The 20,613-nt window shown below is 37.3% G+C and overlaps 1 protein-coding gene across 1 annotated transcript in view; it reads right to left on the reverse strand.

The window, feature by feature from the left end:
- Positions 1–20,613, reverse strand: part of WDR70 (WD repeat domain 70) — a 340,948-nt gene that overhangs the window by 48,790 nt on the left and 271,545 nt on the right. Inside the window, exons 12-13 of the mRNA XM_020995972.2 lie at positions 7,736–7,820; positions 5,691–5,829 (exon numbers count right to left, since the gene is read on the reverse strand). Coding sequence (XP_020851631.1) covers positions 5,691–5,829; positions 7,736–7,820 — 224 coding nt within the window. The remainder of the gene's footprint in view (positions 1–5,690; positions 5,830–7,735; positions 7,821–20,613) is intronic.

Below are 20,613 nucleotides of genomic sequence, written 5' to 3' on the forward strand. Positions count from 1 at the left end.
AAGCATATAAAGGAAGTTTTCATAAGTATTTTGCAATTAGTTACAAAAAGATTATTACTTTCTATTAACATTTCCACAATTTTAGATGTTTTAAAAATAACTGATATAAAAAAGAGAATAAAGAGCATTATAAAATATGATAAATTACAAAGTCAATTATTTTATTTCATTTCTAAACTTTAACTTATTTCATTAATTATTTACAAAGAAATATCCTTTAAGACTCTCACTGGCCAAAACAGAGCAATGGGAGCTTAGCTGAACAAGACAGATTCAAACTAAGAGTCTGGTCTTCAAGAAAAAAGGAAAAAAAGAAAACCTGGAAATTCAGCAGTGAAGTTATATTTTGGAGCTCATCCTAGAAAAGAAGCCAAGAACAATAAATAAGGTGGGAGTTGGGGAGTAGCTAAACTATAGTGGTCACAAAACTCTTTGATTTAACATACTCCTGAGGATTAAGCTGTAGAGGAAGCAATATTTTTTTTATTTTAGGAAACCCATTTTGAAAGATGTAGAAAACATACAAAAGAATTTTAATATAATTATACAATGTATACAAACGCCACAGATTATGTCCTGGGTAAGTCACTTAACCTCTAAGCACACTAGACAACTTAGTAATTTGAGTTGCCCATTGGTTCACTAATGGGCTTTCTCACTAGGAAATTAATGAGATTAAAGATCATATCCCTCCTTATATTCCTCACTGCATACATTCAGATGTTATTCTATAAAAATAAGAAATACTATTTTTTAAAGATAGCAGTCTCCCATCCAAGCCGCTTTTAGAGAACAGGGACCATCCTGGTTTTGTCTTTAAATCCCCAGTGGCTAATAATGCCTTCCATATATCTTTGTATCTCCAGAGCTGAACACAATGTTTTGTTCTGGGACAGGAACCAGGATGGAAAGATGAATAGAACTATACTGGTTAATATAGCTGGACAGCCTTAGGACAGGCTTGAGGACACCATTCCTTTTACACATGCAGTCACATACAGCACCAAATTTTAGTAATGGCAAAACAAATAGGTACTTTACTGTGGAGTGTAGCTTTTTCTTAAAACTATTTGACTCTCTTAATGATGAAAACACACACTAAAATAAAAGAGGTGATTCTTGGCCCATCCAACAATTTATCTACCCTTATTGCATTCCAAGGAATGCATTTGTTTGTTTTCTTACATTCCAAGAAGATTTAAAACTTGAGACAATGGGTCAAAGGAACAGTTTAAAGCCCTTTAACATACCATTCTGCTACATAAACAGAAACCGATGCTGTCTGATGGTGAGGAGAAAAAACCAAATCAGTGATGAAAAAAAGGTTGCTTTAAGGTATATTTTTCTTTGCTCTCATAAAACAACATGTTAATTCATTTGCTTTTTTAAAAAAAAGGACATTACAATCTCTTCTTAAACTGTCTTGAAATGCCCAATAGTATCTATTCTTTTATGTGAATAAATCTTATAAGAATCGAGCAATCATTCCTCAAAACTCTATTTTTCTGAATTGAGTATATTTTAAGTCTATCAAACTTAAACCAAAAAATTAACATGGATCATAACAAAATGCACACCAAAGTGATATGGATCTGTACAATATACATGTCATTCCCTATGTATGTGTGATAAAGTGGCTTATTTCCTTAGATAATTATATTAATAAGGCCAGGATCATAAGTTCAATCCAAACTGGCTGAGTTTCAGTCTGAGATTTCACACAAGCCAGATATCACATAAATTTACACTTTTATGCATTATGCAGATCAGGTAAAAGAAAACAGACAAAGGCAAGCAAATTCACTACAACTACCCCAAAGATCCAAGTATATTCTCCACTGATGGCAGGTCTATCACATCAGCTTTATATGCAGAAAGTGCCCTAGCATTATCAGCATGTGCCTGTTCCTAGAGGAGAGATATCAGGTCGTATATTCTGAAAATTCTGTGTGCTGTATGCTTAAGAAATAAGCAAAACCTAAATAGAGGCAGGATATGTAAGCAATCTCTGCAATAAAGTGAATAGCTAAAGCACAGAATGGTTCAAGTTTTGCTTTAGTAACTTTACAAGATGGGAAAGGACTTAATGATACAAAAAAGATATTTTCTCTGGTAGTTTAATCAAATGTCTAATTGCTATTGCAACTTCACTCTAAGTTCATTTATAGGACAAAATGACTCAATCATTTTTTTTGTTGTTGCAAAATATTAATCAATGCAGTCAATGTGCTGACATTTTACCAAAGAAATACAAAAGCTATGAGCACTGCCTGGTTATTCTACAATTTTAAGTTCTCTATCTGAACTCCTACAGCTCTAGGAAGGCCCTAATGATACTGCAAAACTACGTAAATATAAAAATATGAAGAAATACACATTCACACATACATGCACAAAAGCTGGGAGAAAATTCTGAATTGTGTTACAGTTTCTTTCTCTCTGCTATCTACTCTATTAACAAGCCTGGTTTATAGCTATCTTTTCATGATGGTAGTGAAATAAATTGCTTACATATATTTGTTTCAACACTGTAAATTAAAAGTATTCTGTCTAGTATTCAAGTTTCTGACATGCATGTTTAACCTTTACCATGGCATACACAAGACTAACATAAACAAAGAATATCCCGCAGGGCAGGTCATCCTGAAGACACATACTCCTTAACAGCAGATTATTTAGAAAAAACTTACATCAAAGGAAAGCTTTCTGAGGAGCTACTGAATATATTATAATGTTTAACATTAGATACCTTAGAAAAATCAGAAGGTACCTGAAGCAAGGGGAAGAAAAATGTTTCCAGGCTGCCTTCTGTTATGGTTTTGCAGTATCTTCCTGGAACTGAGCTGTGGGCTAAAAGCCAGAGATTAGCCTCTGGTCTTTAGGCCTACTGCACTGCCTCTGGGACAGTCCACATCTGAGACCAGTCACTTTTTGACAAGGCACAGGTGTAACTGGGCCTAATAGGTGTGGTTCATTTAGACTCTTTTGGGTTGTCAATAGGATCAATGATCCTATGATCCAACGGAATATCTCAATGTCTAGCTCATAAGGCCTGATAAAATTAAACTCCTAGAAGTTAAAAGAAAGAGACAGAGGCTAAGAAGGTGTCAGGGTAAAAAGGTATATGGAGGCAAAATACACAGGAAAAAAAATTAGAACGTATCAGAAAGGAAAATGTAGGGCAGGAAATACTTTATTAACTATGGCTTAGTCTTCTTATTTACTTTAAGTGAAGCTTAATGTCTACTTTTGTTGATTGAATTTGCAATTCTCATTGCATTTTCAGGTGAAAAAGAAAAAGACTGTAACTAAATACACTTGTTATTAATAGAAATTGTTAATTGTTAACATTTGAACCTAGCAAAATAATTGATTTGAAAAGTAATTAGATGTCCATCAATTGGGGAATGACTAAATTATTATACATGAATGCAATGGAATACTATTGTGTTCTAAGAAACAACAAATATGATGAATAGAGAAAAGCCAAGAAAAGATTTACATGACTAAATTTGGCAGTCAAGAAAAATAATATACATAATTACTAGAACAATGTAAATGAAAAGAACAACCACAAAAAACAATCAAAAGTGAATGCAGCAACATTATAAAGAACAATGATGGTTCCAAAGAAGAGAAATGAGATCCTCCCTTTACCCTTCTCCCCTCCTCATCCCCCCTACCTCTCCCTGCCCCATCTTATTCCCTGGTAGAGGTGGGAGGCCCACAGAAGTGGTACACTGCATACATGTTCATATTTTTTGATATATCAATCAGTTTTGCTGATTTTTTTTCTTCTTCCTCTTTTTTCCTTTTTTCCCTCACTTTAAAAATATTATTTGTTATATAGAATTGTTCTTTGATAAACAGGAAGGGAATGGAGATTAACAGAAATTTGAGTGATATAAAAAAATCAATAAAAATTTTTTTTTAAAGAGTAAAGTAACTCAGAATATAAATCTATCACAATTATGGGCCCTGCTCATTCCAACAACCAGCATGTCTCTTCTGCAAACTGTGGAATCTCAGCGCCTTTAAAATCCATTCATTTTTCAACATTCTGTAATTTGTTTATATTGTTTTTTAGGTTGTAACCTGAGAAAAACATAACACTAAACAATGCTGAAATGTACAAATAAGTGAAATGTACAAATAAGTGAAAGCCACAGTGGAAAAAAGGCAACTTCTTCTGAAACAACCAATTACAGTAATTTTATGTTTTGGGATTTAAGTTAATGTACTCAAAAGTGTTTTTCTTAGATGTCCAGTGTTATAGTTGGCTCCTGGAAACACTAACTTCACTAAAATATTATTAGTGTTGGAACACAGCAAATTATTTCACAAGATTAAGATCCGTAAAACTGAGGGGCCCAACTAAAATTATTCTGATTTTTGTTTATTTCCTCTACAGGTTGAAACAAAAATGTGGTTCCAAACTTAGTAGCTGCAAATATATATACATAGCACTAAGAGTACTTAATTATACAAGACTAGTAGAACAGTTTTATTAACAGCAGTCTAAAAACATTTGTTCAGTTATCTTCACTACTTTTAAAGCATGTAATATGTCACAAATGTTTACAAAGAACTGAAAAAGCTAGATTAATCCATATAAGTAGAGTTTACGGTAGAGGAATTTACTAAAGGGCTGCATACTATATCAAAAAAATATACATGCAAAGCCCTTAACTGGCCCATTTTATACTCTCTTGGAAAAGTATAATGGTTTGTTTTACTAACTAAATAATAACATACAATAAAAGAGCTATAAAGGGTATATTTCTACTTCAGAGATTTGCTTTTCTTACTGTATTCCATCTATTCCTGATATAGTTCAAGTTTCACAATATATTCTAGCTCTTATAGGAATGCCTGAGAATAAACCTGAAGCTTTCAAGTCATTGAAATTATTTCTAATATAGATAAACTGCCAATTAAGTAAAAGTAGAATGAATCCATACTGAGTCTACAGAAACAAACAGGTGGCTCAATGGATAGAGAGCTGAGTCAGGAAAACCTGAATTCAAACCTGGCCTCAGACACTTACTAGCTGTGTGACTTTGGGCTAGTCACTTAACCTTGTTTGTCTTAATCCACTACATAAGGAAAAGGCAAGCCACTCCAGTATCTCTGCCAAAAAAAACCCCCATGAACAATATGGTCCACAGGGTTACTTCTAAGAGTTGGACACAACTGAACAACCCAACAACAATGAGCCTTATTGTAAGACAAAACTAACAATCAGGGACATACAGAAAAGTTCTGCTAGTCTAGAACAACAGTCCCTGCATTTGTTACCCTTTGCATATATAAAAATTTCATTGCTCCCTCCACTGCACTATTCCTGTAAATTTACACACATATATAGAAAGGCCCTGGGAGGTTCCCTTTCTCCTCTGTTTTCTTGAGAAATTCCTTCTTAGAGCCTGAAGGGGGGGAAAGGTACATCAGGACAGGTATAGCCATGAGAAAAGGTCCATCTACTGCAAATGTGGTGGCAGCTCCACATTCAGCAAGGTCCTAATACATGGCAATCCCTCCCTGCCCAAAGTGCCCCAAATGACTGTGAGTGGGAAAGCCATTGTTAAATATAACGTTATTACACTGAGGGGGTATACTAAAAAGTGAAAGAAGATCTTAACTAATGTGAATTTTATTTCAATGGTAGAAGTAAAGTCAAAAATACATACTGCATTGGTGACATCGATTTCATATACTTTATGGAATGTCTGGCGTTCAAAAAAAACAAGCCTGCCGTTGCCACCTCCCTTCTTAACAGATGTTCCAGTGACCAAAAGCTTATCATCTGGACTGAAGCAGCAATCAGTCCTGAGAAGAAACAAACAGTTGTCACAAGCGTATGAAAAGGTGATGGTGCAATTATAATTAATAAAGTATGCAAAATATTAGACGTTATTTCTTAAGTTTTTTCATCTTTATTTCTGAATTTGGGCTAGAAATAAAAAAAGGGAAGAAAAGATCAGGTTACTTTTATGACCAAACTCTACGATGACAGAATTATTTCTTTAGACTGATTCTCTCTAACCCCAAAGCTTTGAATTGGCCTTGCCAGCCACCATTAAATGAAGTACAAGCTGGACTGCTATTATTAATAGGTCTTGTTATTAGGAGTCTGGTTGTCTAAATAATTTACAAAACACACACAAATATATGCACAAAGCTGACTTCTGGTAATTTATTATATGATCCAAAGTGTATAATCAGCTTTATCGGTAGCAACTTTAAAAACTGTGTACATATTAAAATGATATGTTTTTCTAAAAGATGAAAACTATAACTAAGGTATTTCTAAGTTTTTTTTTTTTTGCAGTTTCCTATATTTGGTAATTCAGTTCCTTTCAACACTAGTTACAGTGAATACCAATGCGAAATGACATCTCTACAGTAACAGACAAATTTGTCACTGATCTAACCACAAGGCTGGGAATTCAAATCCCAGTTTTGCTGCAGATTCACTGTGATAATTTAGAAAACTTCTTTAGTTAGCTACTTAGTAAAATGGATATAATATTCAATTGATAAACAGGGAATGATGTGAATAAGTAAATGATGTCAAATGCTTGGCTGAAAAGTATAATGTATAAAGGTATTTGCATAATAAGTATTAGAATTAAGTCTACTATAAGGAGGTAAAATGTATACTACATAATAAAATATATAAGCATATATGTCACACACACATACATATATATATGTATATATAAACATAAACACACTTGTTATAATGAAGTGTTAAAATATTTCTATGCCAGGAAAGCCCTATATTGATGAAATCACAGGTCTGATTTAGAGGTTTAAAATAAAAATACAAATGTACAGATTTCTATACACATTTGTATATATGTGTGTGTGTGTGTGTGTGTGTGTGTGTGTGTGAGAAAGAGAAAGAGAGAGAATTAAGCTTCTGTAGAGACCTGTTGTTTCATCAGTGTAGGAAATTCTTGGTGTGGAAGTCCCATCTACTAATTTAATAGACCATTATTTATAGTCTTAGGAAATTGACTGGGGGCATTTAGCGATTTGGAGGCAACTAGGTAGATAGAGCGCTGTCAGGATGACTTGAGTTCAAATCTGGTCTCAGACACATACTAGCTGTATGACCCTGGGCAAGTCACTTAATCTCTGTTTGACTTAATCCACTGGAAAAGGAAATGGCAAACCACTCTACTATCTTTGCCAAAAAAATCCCATAAAGGGTCACAAAGAATCAGACATGACTGATCAACTCAACAAGCACTGAGAGGTTTAGTTACTTGTCCATGGCCACACAGCTAGTATGTGTTAAAAGAACCCAAACCTAAGTCTTTCTGATTTCAAAGCTGGACCTTTATTCATTAAGCCAAGATGCTTCTCATAATCTTTGTTTATACACACATATATCCACACATATTTTAGTATATGATCTAATAAAAGAATATTCTATTTCTTTATTTCAAAACCACCTCATACTTTAAACTGATCACAAAAAAAATGCACCAATAGGAACCTTCAACCCTGTCTTTCATTACTGTCTGGAAGATAAACCTATAGGAAGAAAATATGGTTAATAAAAAGAGGCCAGGGAGGCAGGAGGGAATGGGGTGGGGTAGGCCAAAATTCAAGGCCTTCCTTCAGTTGACCTAAATGATAAATAATGTAAGTAACCCTAATTAGGGGAAATTTTGTATTTCCTCGCCAACCTTAAGTGCATCAAGTACAAATAATATCCACTTACATTGAGAAGAAGGTAGGAAGATTTGCAGCTGAAAAAAGAGGTTTCTTAAACTGTCGTAAGTCCCACAGTTTTAAAGTATCGTCCCCTAGAAAAGAAATGAGGGGAAAAAATGAAAAAGAACGCTGCAGGTTTCATGACTTCAAAAAAAATAGTTCATAAGACTGTAAAATGGTAGAAGGGAGGCAGATATCTCTTTATTAAGAAGATTTCCAGATATTACTTTCCCATTTTTAGCAGCATCTATAAGATAAAAAGAAAGTCTCCAACAAGTGTTCTCAAGCCTGATTTTCAAGCAGATGGTATTTCCCCCCAGGGCATTTCTGCAGGACATCCTGCTTTCTTCAAAAGCTCTTAATTGACTAACCATCAGGACTAAATGCAATTCAACTCCTCATAGACTCTCTTTCCCCAGCAAAGTGTTGGTAAAGCTATCCATTCATTAACATTGATAAGAATGATCTTTGTCAATCCCTCCCCCACAATCTAACTATAACTGCAACTATTATTTATTGCTCTCCCATGTACTGCACCTTTTCCTAGGCATTTTAAGAGTAATGAATTTTTTTAAGTATCACATTCTTATATTTCTATCAGGCTACTATTTCCTGACTGGAATGACAGCTGGAATTTACACAAACAATGTCTTTGTTGGTCATGTTCCCTAGTGCCCACAGCTGAGACCTGCCTCATCTCCCTCATGTACAACATGGAATTTGCATCAGATGCAACTGAAGCGAATTGAGATTCAATAAAAATCTCCCTTCCCTCACCACTGATCTTTTCTTTGAAGTTCAAAACTTGGCAGGTATGCTGATGTACAACTGGCTGGATCTCCATCTGCTTTTATTGGGTTAGATCCAAAAAAATATTTACAATGGAATATTAACCTACTACTTCTATTCTTAACAAAAAGTTACCAATAAGGCCACAATCTGCAATCTACAAAAAAAAACATTAATCTGTATTAAATAGTTCAGCTGGCCAGGCAAGTACTAGGGCCAAAAGAGTAACTTACAATATTCTGAAAGCTACTGGCTGAGTGGACTTATGCTGTGATGTTACACAAATAATACAAGCATTTACCTATCAAACCACCAAAATGTCTATTTTTAGGATGAGCAAAAGAAAAAAGAGGAAAGTACACAATTATTATTATAGTTATCATTCTAAGAATTATCATTAAGCATTTACTAATATTAACATGGCACCATATTAGCTTCTCTAGGGCTTCTAAAGAGTTGTTTAGAAGTAGTCTCTGATCACAAGGAGCTTACAGTCTGGTAGAGAAAAAAGATGGATAAGCAAATATATATTATACTCTAATATAAAAAGTTCAAGATTATACAGAGTAAAATGAGAATAGCCTGGGTGAATTAAGATTCAATCATTCAATTTGGACATGGAAGTATTCTTGGTAGAGGTAGATTTTGACGTGGGTTCTAATAAAATAATGAAAGAGATATAGATTGAGGGGGCAGAGCCAAGATGGTGGAGTACAAGTAGTGACTTGATTGAGCTCTCCCCCAAACCCCTCCAAATACCTATAAAAAATGGCTCTAAACAAATTATAAAGCAGCAGAACCCACAAAAAGACAAAGTGAAACAAATTTCCAGCCCAAGACAACCTGGATGGTTGATCAGAAAACTATAGCATGCCGGGCTGGGAGAGGAACACAGTTTGGCGTGAGCACACAGGCCACAGCAAACCTGGAGCAGGCTTCAGAGGACTGAATCGCAGGCAGCTGTGGTGGTTTCCAGACTTCTCAACCCATGAATGCCAAAGACAACTTAGAAGGTCAGTGGGAAAAATCAGTTTCTGTGGTGAGAGAGAAGCATGGGGTCCTAGCCCCATTCCTTGAGCTCGCCCTGGGGCTGCTGCTGCCTCCTGAGCTTCCAGCCCACAGACTGAGGGGGAATCCAGTGCCTGATCAGAAGGGGATTGCAGGGATCTCTCTGCTGGTGCAGGATTCTCTTGCTTTGCCCATACTTGGATCTGGGTCACAGTTCTGGGTGGCGGTTCTGGGGCGAGGAGGGGTGCTGGTGTGGTGGAGCTTGTAGTGGCTGTAGAGAGGAAATCCTCCTCACAGTTCCAAGATAGACAAGAGTTCTTTTGGTCACTCACAGAGCAGAGCACAAGACAGGAAAGGAGTATAAACACCTCGCCCTTGATTACAACACCTTGGAAGAACTGAAAATTTACAGGTCCCTAGAAGTATCTCTGAAAACAGCTGCACAAAACCCCTGAAGCTTGGGACACTACATTCTCCACACTGGAAACAGACCCCTACCTTAACAAAGAGTTAAAACTCAAGTAATTGGCCAGGATCATGGCCAAACATGGTAACAAAGAAGATCAAAATATACAACCAGAAGAAGAAAACGAAGCCAAACTCCTTACATCCAAAGCCTCCAATATGAATTAGTCGTAGGCCATGGAAGACCTTAAAAAGGATTTTGAGAAGCAAGTAAGAGAAGTAGAAGAAAAACTGAGAGTGATGCTAAAGGAGACCCAAAAAAATACAGAAGAAAATAACACCTTAAAAAATAGCCTAACCCAAATGGTAAAAGAGGTCCAAAAAGCCAATGAGGAGAAGAATGCCCTAAAAAGAAAAATTGGCCAAATGGAAAAGGAAGTCCAAAAGCTTACTGAAGAAAATACTTCCTTAAAAATTAGAATGGAGCAATTGGAAGCTAGTAACTATGTGAGAAATCAAAGCACTGTAAAACTAACTCAAAAGAATGAAAAAATAGAGATGAATGTGAAATATCTCATTGGAAAAACAAATGACCTGGAAAACAGATCCAGGAGAGAGAACTTAAAAATTATTGGACTATCTGAAAACCATGATCAAAAAAAGAGCCTAGACATCATCTTTCAAGAAATTATCAAGGAAAACTTCCCTGATATTTTAGAACCAGACGGCAAAATAGAAATTGAAAGAATCCACTGGTCACCTCCTGAAAGAGATCCCCAAAGGAAAACTCCTAGGGATATTGTAGCCAAATTCCAGAGTTGCCAGGTCAAGGAGAAAATATTGCAGGCAGCCAGAAAGACACAATTCAAGTATTGTGGAAACACAATCAGGATAACACAAGATTTAGCAGCTTCTACATTAAGAGGTCTGGAGGGCATGGAGTATGATATTCTGGAGGGCAAAGGAGATAGGATTACAACCAAGAATCAACTACCCAGCAAAACTGAGTATAATTCTTTAGGGTTAAAAAAATGGTCATTCAATGAAATAGGGACTTTCAAGCATTCCTGAGGAAAAGACCAGAGCTGAATATAAAATTGACTTTCAAATACAGACTCAAGTGAAACATGAAGAGGTAAACAGGAAAGAGAAATCATAAGAGACTTATTAAGGTTGAACTGTTTACATTCCTCCATGGAAAGATGATATTTGTAACTCATGAGTCCTTTGTCAGTATTAGGGTAGTTGGAGGAAAAAAACTGTATGTATGTACAGGTAGATAGATAGACAGACAGAGGGCACAGGGTGAGTTGAAGATTAAGGGGTCATATCTGGAGAATAAAATTAAGGGATGAGACAGGATTACACTGGGAGAAGGAGAAAGGGAGAAGTAGAATGGGGTAAATTATCTCACATGAAACAGACAAGAAAAGGCTTTTACAGTGGAAGGGAAATGGGGGAAGGTGAGAGGGAATGAGTGAATCTTATTCTCATAGAATTTGGCTTAAGGAGGGAATAACATACACAGTGGGGTATGGAAATCTATCTCATCCTACAAAAAAATAAGGGGGGAAGGGAACAAGAGAGCGGGGGTTGATAAAGGGGAGGGGATAATCAGAAACAAACACTTCTGAGGAGGGACAGGGTCAAAAGAGAGAATAGAATAAATGGGCCGAAGGATAGGATGAAGGGAAATACACTTAGTTTTTCACAATAGGACTACTATGGAAGTGTTTTGTATGACTACACATCTATAACCTGTATCGAATGCTTGCCTTTTCAATGAGGATGGGTGGGGAGGGAGGAAGGGAGAAAATTTGTAACCCAAAGTTTTAAAAACAGGTTAAAAAATAAAAATAAATTTTTAAAAAATTCCCCCCCCCAAAAAGATATAGATTGGCTATGTATGAGAATCAAACTGTTCATAAGATCACAGAACTAGAGCTAGAAGAGACCTCAGAACCCTTAGAGATCATCAACTCTAGGCCCCCTCATTTTAAGGTCAGTAAAGTACAGAGTGATTTAATGGTTTGATCACTGTGACCCCACTAGTAATTGGCAGAGTCTACATTCTAGTTCATTACTTTTTCAGTTGGTCAATAAGCAGTCATTAAGTGCCCATAACATGGTAAAAGACACAAGGCAAGCTCTTGATACAAACAAAGGAAAATATACTGAGTTTGCCCTCAAAAAGCTCAAGTGAAGGAGACAACATGCAAATAACTAAAAACATACCAGATGCACCTGAGTGAATGGAAGGTAATCTGAGAAGGAAGGCACTGGAGGGATGGGAAAGGTTTCACAGGATGCAAGGTTTGAGCTGAGGAGGGAGAATATTCCAGGAGGCAGTAGCCCAGCCAAGTTCCCCAACCAACCTCCTCCATGGGGACCTAGAAAATGTACCAGACCAAATTAGGATCAGGAAAACCAAGAAGTCACAAAGTCATGTTTCCAGCCCAGAATTAGGGAGAGAGGTCTGCAGACACTGGGGACAGGGTCTGGCAAGAAGCGTACCGGGAGAGGAGTGTTCTTGTACCTGGGGACTGAAAGAGGAATGAGATCAGGTATTGGGGCAGAAAGAGGACCCAGGGGATCCCTGGACTAGCATGAGGAGCAGGAACAGGTAACATAAGGCCACTACTCCATCCTAGGTCACAGGCACAAGGAGGAGAAAAGTAATTGCACTAGGATGTGTATATCGAGCAAGGAACAAGTTTAGAAGCAAACAGCAGGTGAAGAGTAGAACAGGGACTTGGGTCTAGCTTCCAGACCAGCATGGGAGCTCGTAGTTCAGTCACTCTGAATCTGCAGACCCTCTCAGCAGCTATCTATGGAAAAGGTGGAAACTCTCATCCAGGGCCAAGCCGATAGACCCAAACGTGAAGTCAGAAACGTGCAGAACACAGATCAGAAGGTCAGTGAACAGACTACCTCCTGATCACATCAGCTTGGGATCACTGAAAGCTTGAAGGGCCCCCAGTCTCAGCTGCAAAAGCAAGAGGACATAAAGAGAGAGAGAAGCTCAGGCAAGATATTCTCCCCAGAAGGGCACAGAACCTGGCACTAACATAAGAGTCCAAAGTTAAGAAGGAGGCTGGAAGGATAAGTAAACAAACAAATAAACAAAAAATCCTACCACACAGAGTTATGATGGTGAGAGGGAAGCTCAAGACACAAATCCAGTAGAAGAAAATGACTCAAAAACATTTACAAGCAAATCCTCAAAGAAAAATCTAGCTTGGACACAAGTTCAACCAGAACTCCCAGAAGAATTAAAGTAAGAGTTTTGGGGTTTTTTTAAGCCAAAAATTATTTAAAAAGACAAATGACAGTAGTAAAAGCAAAAATGGGAAAAGAAGTGAGAGCTATAGAAGAAAGTTATGAAAAGAGCATTAATAGCCTGGCACAAGATACAAAACCCTGTCTAAGCAACAAAATCCCTGAAAACTAAAATGGACCAAATAGAAGCTAATGTGACTCCATGAGACAACAAGAAATACTAAAACAAAGTCAAAATACGGTCAGAGGGGCAGGGGGAGAGAGAAAATGTGAGAGCTCTCACAAGAAAACAACTGACCTGGAAAATAGATCAAGGAGAGATAATTTGAGATACACTGAGCTACCTTAAAGCCATGAAAAGGAGACATATTTCAAGAAATCTTCAAAAAAAACCCAAGCAGATCTCTTAGAATAGAAAGCAAAATAAAAAAAAAAATTAAAAGAATTCATTGGACACTTCCTAACAGAGACCCCAAAATGAAAACTCTCAGGAACATTATAGTCAGAATATCCAGAGCTCTCAGGTCAAGGAAAAAAATACTGTAAGTGGCCACAAAGAAAGAATTAAAATACCAACAAATCATAGTAAGGATCAGACATAATTTAGCAACTACCATTATAGAGAAGCAGAAAGCTTGGACTATGATATTCCAGAAAGCTTGGACTATGATATTCCAGAAAGCAAAGAATCTGGGCTTACAACCGATAACTTATCCAGCAAAACTGAGTATAATCCTAAAGTGGAAAAAAGAAAAGGGATATTTAATAAAAAAGACTTTCAAGCATTTCCTTGAACTGATCAGAGGTGAAGAGAAATTTTGTCATTCAAACATAGGACTCAAGAGATGCCTAAAAGAGTAAACCTGAATGAGCAATCATAAGGGACTAAACAAGATTAAACTGTTTACATTCTTGTATGGGGAGAGGATATGTGTAGCCCCTCAGAACTCTACCATCATCAGGAGTTACAGAGGAAGTCTAATTAAACAGAGGGTCTGCTTGATGATCTCAGGAGAAGGGAAAGGATAAAGAACAAGAGCTCACTAGGAGAGGGGGGAAGGAGAGGAAAAATGGGGAAAATTATTTCACATAAATGGGGTGTACAAGTAAAAGTCAATACAACAAAAAAGGAGAGAGTGGTGGGGAGTGGATGTGACACTTGAACTTCACTCTGGAAAAACACAATACAACACACAGAGTTGGTTATAGAAATGTACCTTAACAGAGAAACAGAAATGAAAGGGGTTAAGGGAAAGGAATTAAGAAAAGGGAAGGATTGCTAAGAAGCAAAACAAACTCTTAAAGAGGGGGCAAGAAGGGGCAGCGAGGTGGTACAGTGGATAGGGCACCAGCCCTGAAGTCAGGAGGACCTGAGTTCAAATCTGGACTCAGACCAAACACTTGACACTTACTAGCTGTGTGACCCTGGGCAAGTCACTTAACTCCAATTGCCTCAAAAAAGAAAAAAAATGTTAAAAAAGACTTTGGGGCAGCTAGGTGGCATAGTGTATAGAGCACTGGACCTGAAGTCAGGAGGACCTGAGTTCAAATCTGGCCTCAGACTAAACACTTCACACTTACTAGCTGTGTGATCCTGGGTAAGTCACTTAACCCCAATCGCCTAAAAATAAAAAATAACAATAATAATAATTTAAAAAAAAGAGGGGGCAAGAAAAAAAAAAGGAGATTATTTCAGGCATGGTGAATAGCCATGGAAAAGTTTGGGAGATGGACCATTCTATGGGAGGAACAGCAAGTAAATTGGTGTATCTGGATTATGGGAGTGTGTGGATGGGAGTAGTGTAAGAAAATGGAAAGGGAGGAAAGGATCAGGTTGTAAAGAACTTTAAATGCCAAAGAAAGCATTTGGCGATTTGATCTTGTAGGAGAAGGAAGCTAGCACAATGTATTGAGTAGTAGGTGACATGGTCAAACATGTGCTTTAAGAAGATCACCTTGGGGGCAGGTAGGTGGTGCAGTGGATAGAGCGTCGGCCCTGAAGCCAGGAGGACCTGAGTTCAAATCCAGCCTCTAACCAAACACTCAACACTTACTAGCTGTGTGACCCTGGGCAAGTCACTTAACCCCAACTGCCAAAAAAAAAGTCACCTTAGCAGCTGAGAGAAAGATGGATTGCAGTGGGGACAGACTTGAGCCAGGAAGGCCAATCAGCAGGCTATGCAATAGTTCAGACACGAAGCGTTGCGGGCCTGCAACAACGTCTATAGCTATGTGAGTGAAGAAAAGGGGACGTATAAAGGAGATTTTATGAAGGTAAAAATGACAAGATTTGAGAACAGAGTAGATGTGCAGAGTCCTCATCCATTCTATGTCTGGATAAAAACTTGTGTAAGTAAGGACTGGACATGGATAAGATGAATCAAAGAAGAATGATATTAGGACAATTTTTTTAAAATTCTGAACTTAAACACCATAAAAACAGCATTTCCCTCTACACCACTGGAACATAAAAAGAGAATTCCACATGGATTCTCCACATTTCCATTTTACAATTTCTGCTTTCAAAAAAAGTATACAACAAATTCTACACATTGCTTTCCAAACAGTCTTTGCCTGTGCTTCCTTCTGAAATTCTTCTCAGTCTCTTCCTTGCATTTTAAAAATGTTTCGATAGCCTTTTTAGGGGTATCACTATTGCTAAACCCCCTTCACTCTGATTCCAACCCCCAAATTAACTGAGAGAAAGAAAGGAAAAAAAACACCAAGCATAATCAAGTAAAACAAATCCACACAGTGGCCATGTCCAAAAATGTATGATCCTGTATCTATTCCCTCTCTGTCAGGAGGTGGGCAACATAACTCATCATAGGGCTCTGATCAGAGTTTCTTGAGTCTTTCAAAGCTGTTTTTATTACAACACTGTTTTTCTAAATTGTTCTCCTGATTCTGCCCACTTCATTCTGCATCCGTTCATACTGCCTATGCACCCTCCTTTAATTACAGTTCTTTTTTTTTCCTTCCTTCCTCCTCTCTTATGACCAGGAAGTTTGTTTTGCATGAGACTAATTCATCCACTTGTAACATTCTCTATAACATTCCCCCAATCTCCTCTGTTTCTAACAGACCTTGGCAACCTTCATTTATGATTTCTTAAAATACAGTATCTAGGCTTTTATTTTTTATCATGGTTTTCAGAGAATCCAGTGATTCTTACATTATCTCTCTTTAAAGTGTTTTCCAGATTTTTTATGAGCTATCTTCCATTTTCTCTTATCTCTTGATTTTTGTTCTAATATTTCTTCTTGCTTCAAAGTTATTGATTCCTATTTAGCCAATTTTAATTCTCAGGGATTACATTTCTTAGATCATTCTCGTTATAAACTATTTATTCTCCTTCTAAATCTTTTCTCCAGAGCTTTCACTTTATTTTTTAATTTCTTGCTTCATTTTTTTCTAGGTATTTATGTAGTTATTGTGGAAAATCCATCTTTCCTCAGAGTCTCTCCTTTGCAGGTGTTAGATTTGCAATAATTTTTGATACCGGTTCGTGTTTTCTTTAATTTACTCATCTTTCCAGCTTTTGGCAGCTAGGTAGCGAAGCTAGGTGGTGCAATGGATAGAGTACCAGGCCTAGAATCAGGAAGACTCATCTTCCTGAATTCAAATTCCTGCCCTCAGACACTTACTAGCTGTGTGACCCTGGGCAAGTCACTTAACCCTGTTTGCTTTAGTTTCCTCATTGTAAATTGAGAAGGAAATGGCAAACCATTCTAGTATCTTTGCCAATAAAACCCCAAATGAGGTCATGAAGAGCTGGACATGACTGAAAAACAACTGAACCAGCTTTTAGGCTACGGTAGCCAGCCCTACCAGATCTCTCACTGGGCTCCCTGGGTTCTTTTGCTGACCTTCACCTGACAGAGTTAGCTGCCAACTGAATCTTAAGGTTCACAGCACTAGATCTTCAGGGCCCTCTCAGACACTTAGGGCCTTAGATCCCCCCTGGGCCTGGGCTTTCCTATTCTGAGCACTGCGGAGTGAGCATTGTGGCTCTAAATGGGTAGGCACTCGGCTTTTCACACTGCTGCTTCCTTCCTCAGGTTGCCAGGAAGCCTAGCCTAGGGTGTTCTGACAATCCTCTGACTTTTTCTGCAGAGTGTTTTGTTTGTGCTGCCTCCAGACACAGAGTTTAACAGGCTACAAACGTCCTGTCTCTGGTCAAGCTGGCATTAACTTTTCTGGAAAGGGCTTATCGCTTTTGGCCTCCTAACTAACTTCTTATGTAGCAGATACAAGTCACTTTTATTATAGTTTCTCACTGGATTTCTTGATCATTATTCAATCTGGTGCAAAATTAAGGGTTTTGCTAGAGTAGGTACATAAGAACTGGGCAGCCTGCCTCCCATTCAGCAGGCCAACTTGGCCAGAAGTCCCAAGGGCAACATGTTATTATGAAAACAGGACTGGCTCGGGCTTTACAAAATGTACATTATACTCTCAGTTCAGTGACTTACTACCTGTGTGACCTTAGGCAATCATTTCACTTTTCTAGATCATAGTTTAGTCATCTGTAAAACAAGGGACCTGGACTAATTCATCTCTATGACCTCTTCTAACTCCAAATCTAATGACTCAAGAGTATTAGGAACACAGAGTTGTAGAAGATTGGTGGAAATAAAATCATTGAGTGATTCAAAGTCCAAAGACAGGAATCTATACTTGATCTAAAATTCAACTGTTAATCAATGAAAGGTTTTGAGGAGTGTGGTTATATGATCAGTTAGATCACTCCAGACTGTTCTAAAGAAAGAGGATGCAGACAGGATATCTCCAAAGTTTACATTGGTCAAAGCACAAATGTAAAAAAAAAAAAAAGAAGAAGTCTGAAAAAAGCATTAGAAGTAGGGAATAGAGAAACAATGAAATATATGTGGCTGTGATGGATAAAAAAGGATGAAATAGTAATCAAAGACTTTAGTGGATTGAAGGGAGAAAAGCCATTGCCAAAAGCAAAAAAGTAAAAAGCCTCAGATTTCTGGCTTTGCCTTCCTGAACTGCAGGTGGCAGCAAGACATAAAGTTGATAGGGGATTGGGGTAGGGGGGTGGGGAAGTAGGAGAGAAAGAGAAGAAATAAGCATTTATATAGACCCTACTATGTGTCAGGCACTTTGCTAAGTGCTTTGCAAATTTCATCTCATTCTGTCCCCACAACAACATTGTGAGGTAGATGCTAATATTGTCCTCATTTTACAGTTAAGGAAACTGAGGCAGGCAGTCTTGCCCAGGGTTACAAAGCTAGTACATGTCTGAGGCTGGATTTGAAATAAGGTCTTTCTGACTTTAGATCCAGTGCTCTATCCAGTGCACTATCTCTAAGCATCTTTAACATAGAGCGAAAGATATGGGTCTAGAATGAAGGAAAGAGATTGGGCTAAAACAGTATTTTGGAGTATTATCTCTGTATTACTAAACACAAGAGAAGACTATCTTACTAGAATGAATATACAGACAAAATGGTCAGACCTCTAAAGAATATTCAAAGAAGAGAGAAAGAAAAGAGGAGATGGCAAAGAAGACACTAAAATAGGTTTACAATAACAGAAAGAGCCCTAGAGGAGACATTCCTTCTGTCAGGCTACTGACTAGACCCTGGACAGAATGACAGGTCAAATTGAAGCAAAGCTGCCTTATACCTGAGAGACATAAGGACTGAACCTGTGGTTTCACTGGTATAGATAACTCCAGGGTGGAGGTAAGTCAAGGAAAATCAGATCAGATGTGACTGCTGCTTGGTGTGAATAGTTGGGTCATAATGGACTAGAAAGAGAAGGTAGAGTGATTTAACTCTTTTCATTTCTACTTCCTCTGCCAAAGAAAAATGACATTAGGCCTGGGAAGCAAAGAAAAAAACAAAAAAGATTAATTGGGAATTCAAATGACAAATGTTGGAAGGACTGTGATAAAACAAGCACGCTGACAAAACAAAAAACAAAAAAGAAAAAACCAGTCATTGCCCTTGATAAGCTAACATTCTAGTATATGTATACAGGAAATTAAATACAAAATGATATCAATAAGGGGAGAGTGCTAATAACTAGAAGAATCAGGAAAAGCCTCATATAGGACAACACCTGAGCTGAATTCTGAATGAAACTAGGAATTTTACAAAGAGGATATAAGGAGGGACAGACTAAACTCCGGACAGAGGGAACCATTTGTGCAAAGGGAAATAAGAAGAAGATGGAAATTTGTACACAGGGAAATGCTAGCAAGCCAGTTTGACTCATGAAATTGAGGGAAGCAGGAGAATAGAATAAAGAGCTCACAAAGGTGAAAAACAGAGATACAACTGGAAAGGAATTTGGAAGCCATATTGTAGAAGGCTTTAAATGACCAAGTGAACATTACATAACTGACAAATGGTTCAAGAACAGACAGCTTTTGGAGGAAAAAAATTTAATCTATTAATAGCCATATTTTTAAAAAATGATCTAAATTAATAATTAGAGAAAAGTAAAAATGAAACTTTTTTTTTGAAACTTTGACTTTCTACCTCAGACATATCAGGTTGACAAAAAAAAGTGACAAATATTTGAGGGACTGTGAGAAAACAGGAACATCAATGTACTGTACTACTACTAGTGGAGTTACAAATTGATCCAGTCATTCTATAAAGCAATTAGAACCAGGCCCTCAAAAGTAACTAAACTGCACACTCTCTGACTTACCACTAGTCAGTCAGCTAGCATTTAAGTGTCTACTATGTGCTAGGCACTACTAGATCTATACTCCAAAGAGATAAAGGACTTGCAGGTACAAATATATACATAATTGCACTTTTTGTAGTGGCAAAGAACTATAAATTGAGGGGGTGTCCATCAATTGGGGAATGGCTGAACAAATTATGAGACAGGTTCAAGAAACTTGGGAAGACTTGTATGAAATGCTGCAGAATGAAATGAGGAGACTGAGGACAATTTACACAATAACAACATTGCAAAGATAAGTAACTCTGGAAAACTTAATATCATGGATCATAATTCCAGTGGGCCATTGATTGATTATTCTATCCCACTCTTAAGAGAGATGATGGACTCAAGATACAAAAGAAGAATGTAATAAATACTGTTTTAAATGTTTCCTGGAAAGCAGAGTAGAGCTATGTGGTTGAATAAACTATGGCTCTCAGGTCAAAGACACAGTAGAGAAAAAAATGGATGTATACTACTTCTGCTTAGAAAGTTACAATTATGTATATTTTCCTTTCTTTTGAGGGTCCACTGGTTGAAGATGATACAATGGTACAGTCTTGCAGAGAATAAATTGTACTGCAGCACATATGGAAAGTATAATTAGAATATTAGCAAATAAGCAGTAGAGATACAGCTCATTCTTAGAATGGATCCTTGAAGAATTTAAAACTGTTAAGAAAAATGGTGACT

This window comes from Phascolarctos cinereus, unplaced genomic scaffold (genome assembly GCF_003287225.1).
Source record: "Phascolarctos cinereus isolate Bilbo 61053 unplaced genomic scaffold, phaCin_HiC Scaffold_4;HRSCAF=312, whole genome shotgun sequence".
Lineage (NCBI taxonomy): Eukaryota > Metazoa > Chordata > Mammalia > Diprotodontia > Phascolarctidae > Phascolarctos > Phascolarctos cinereus.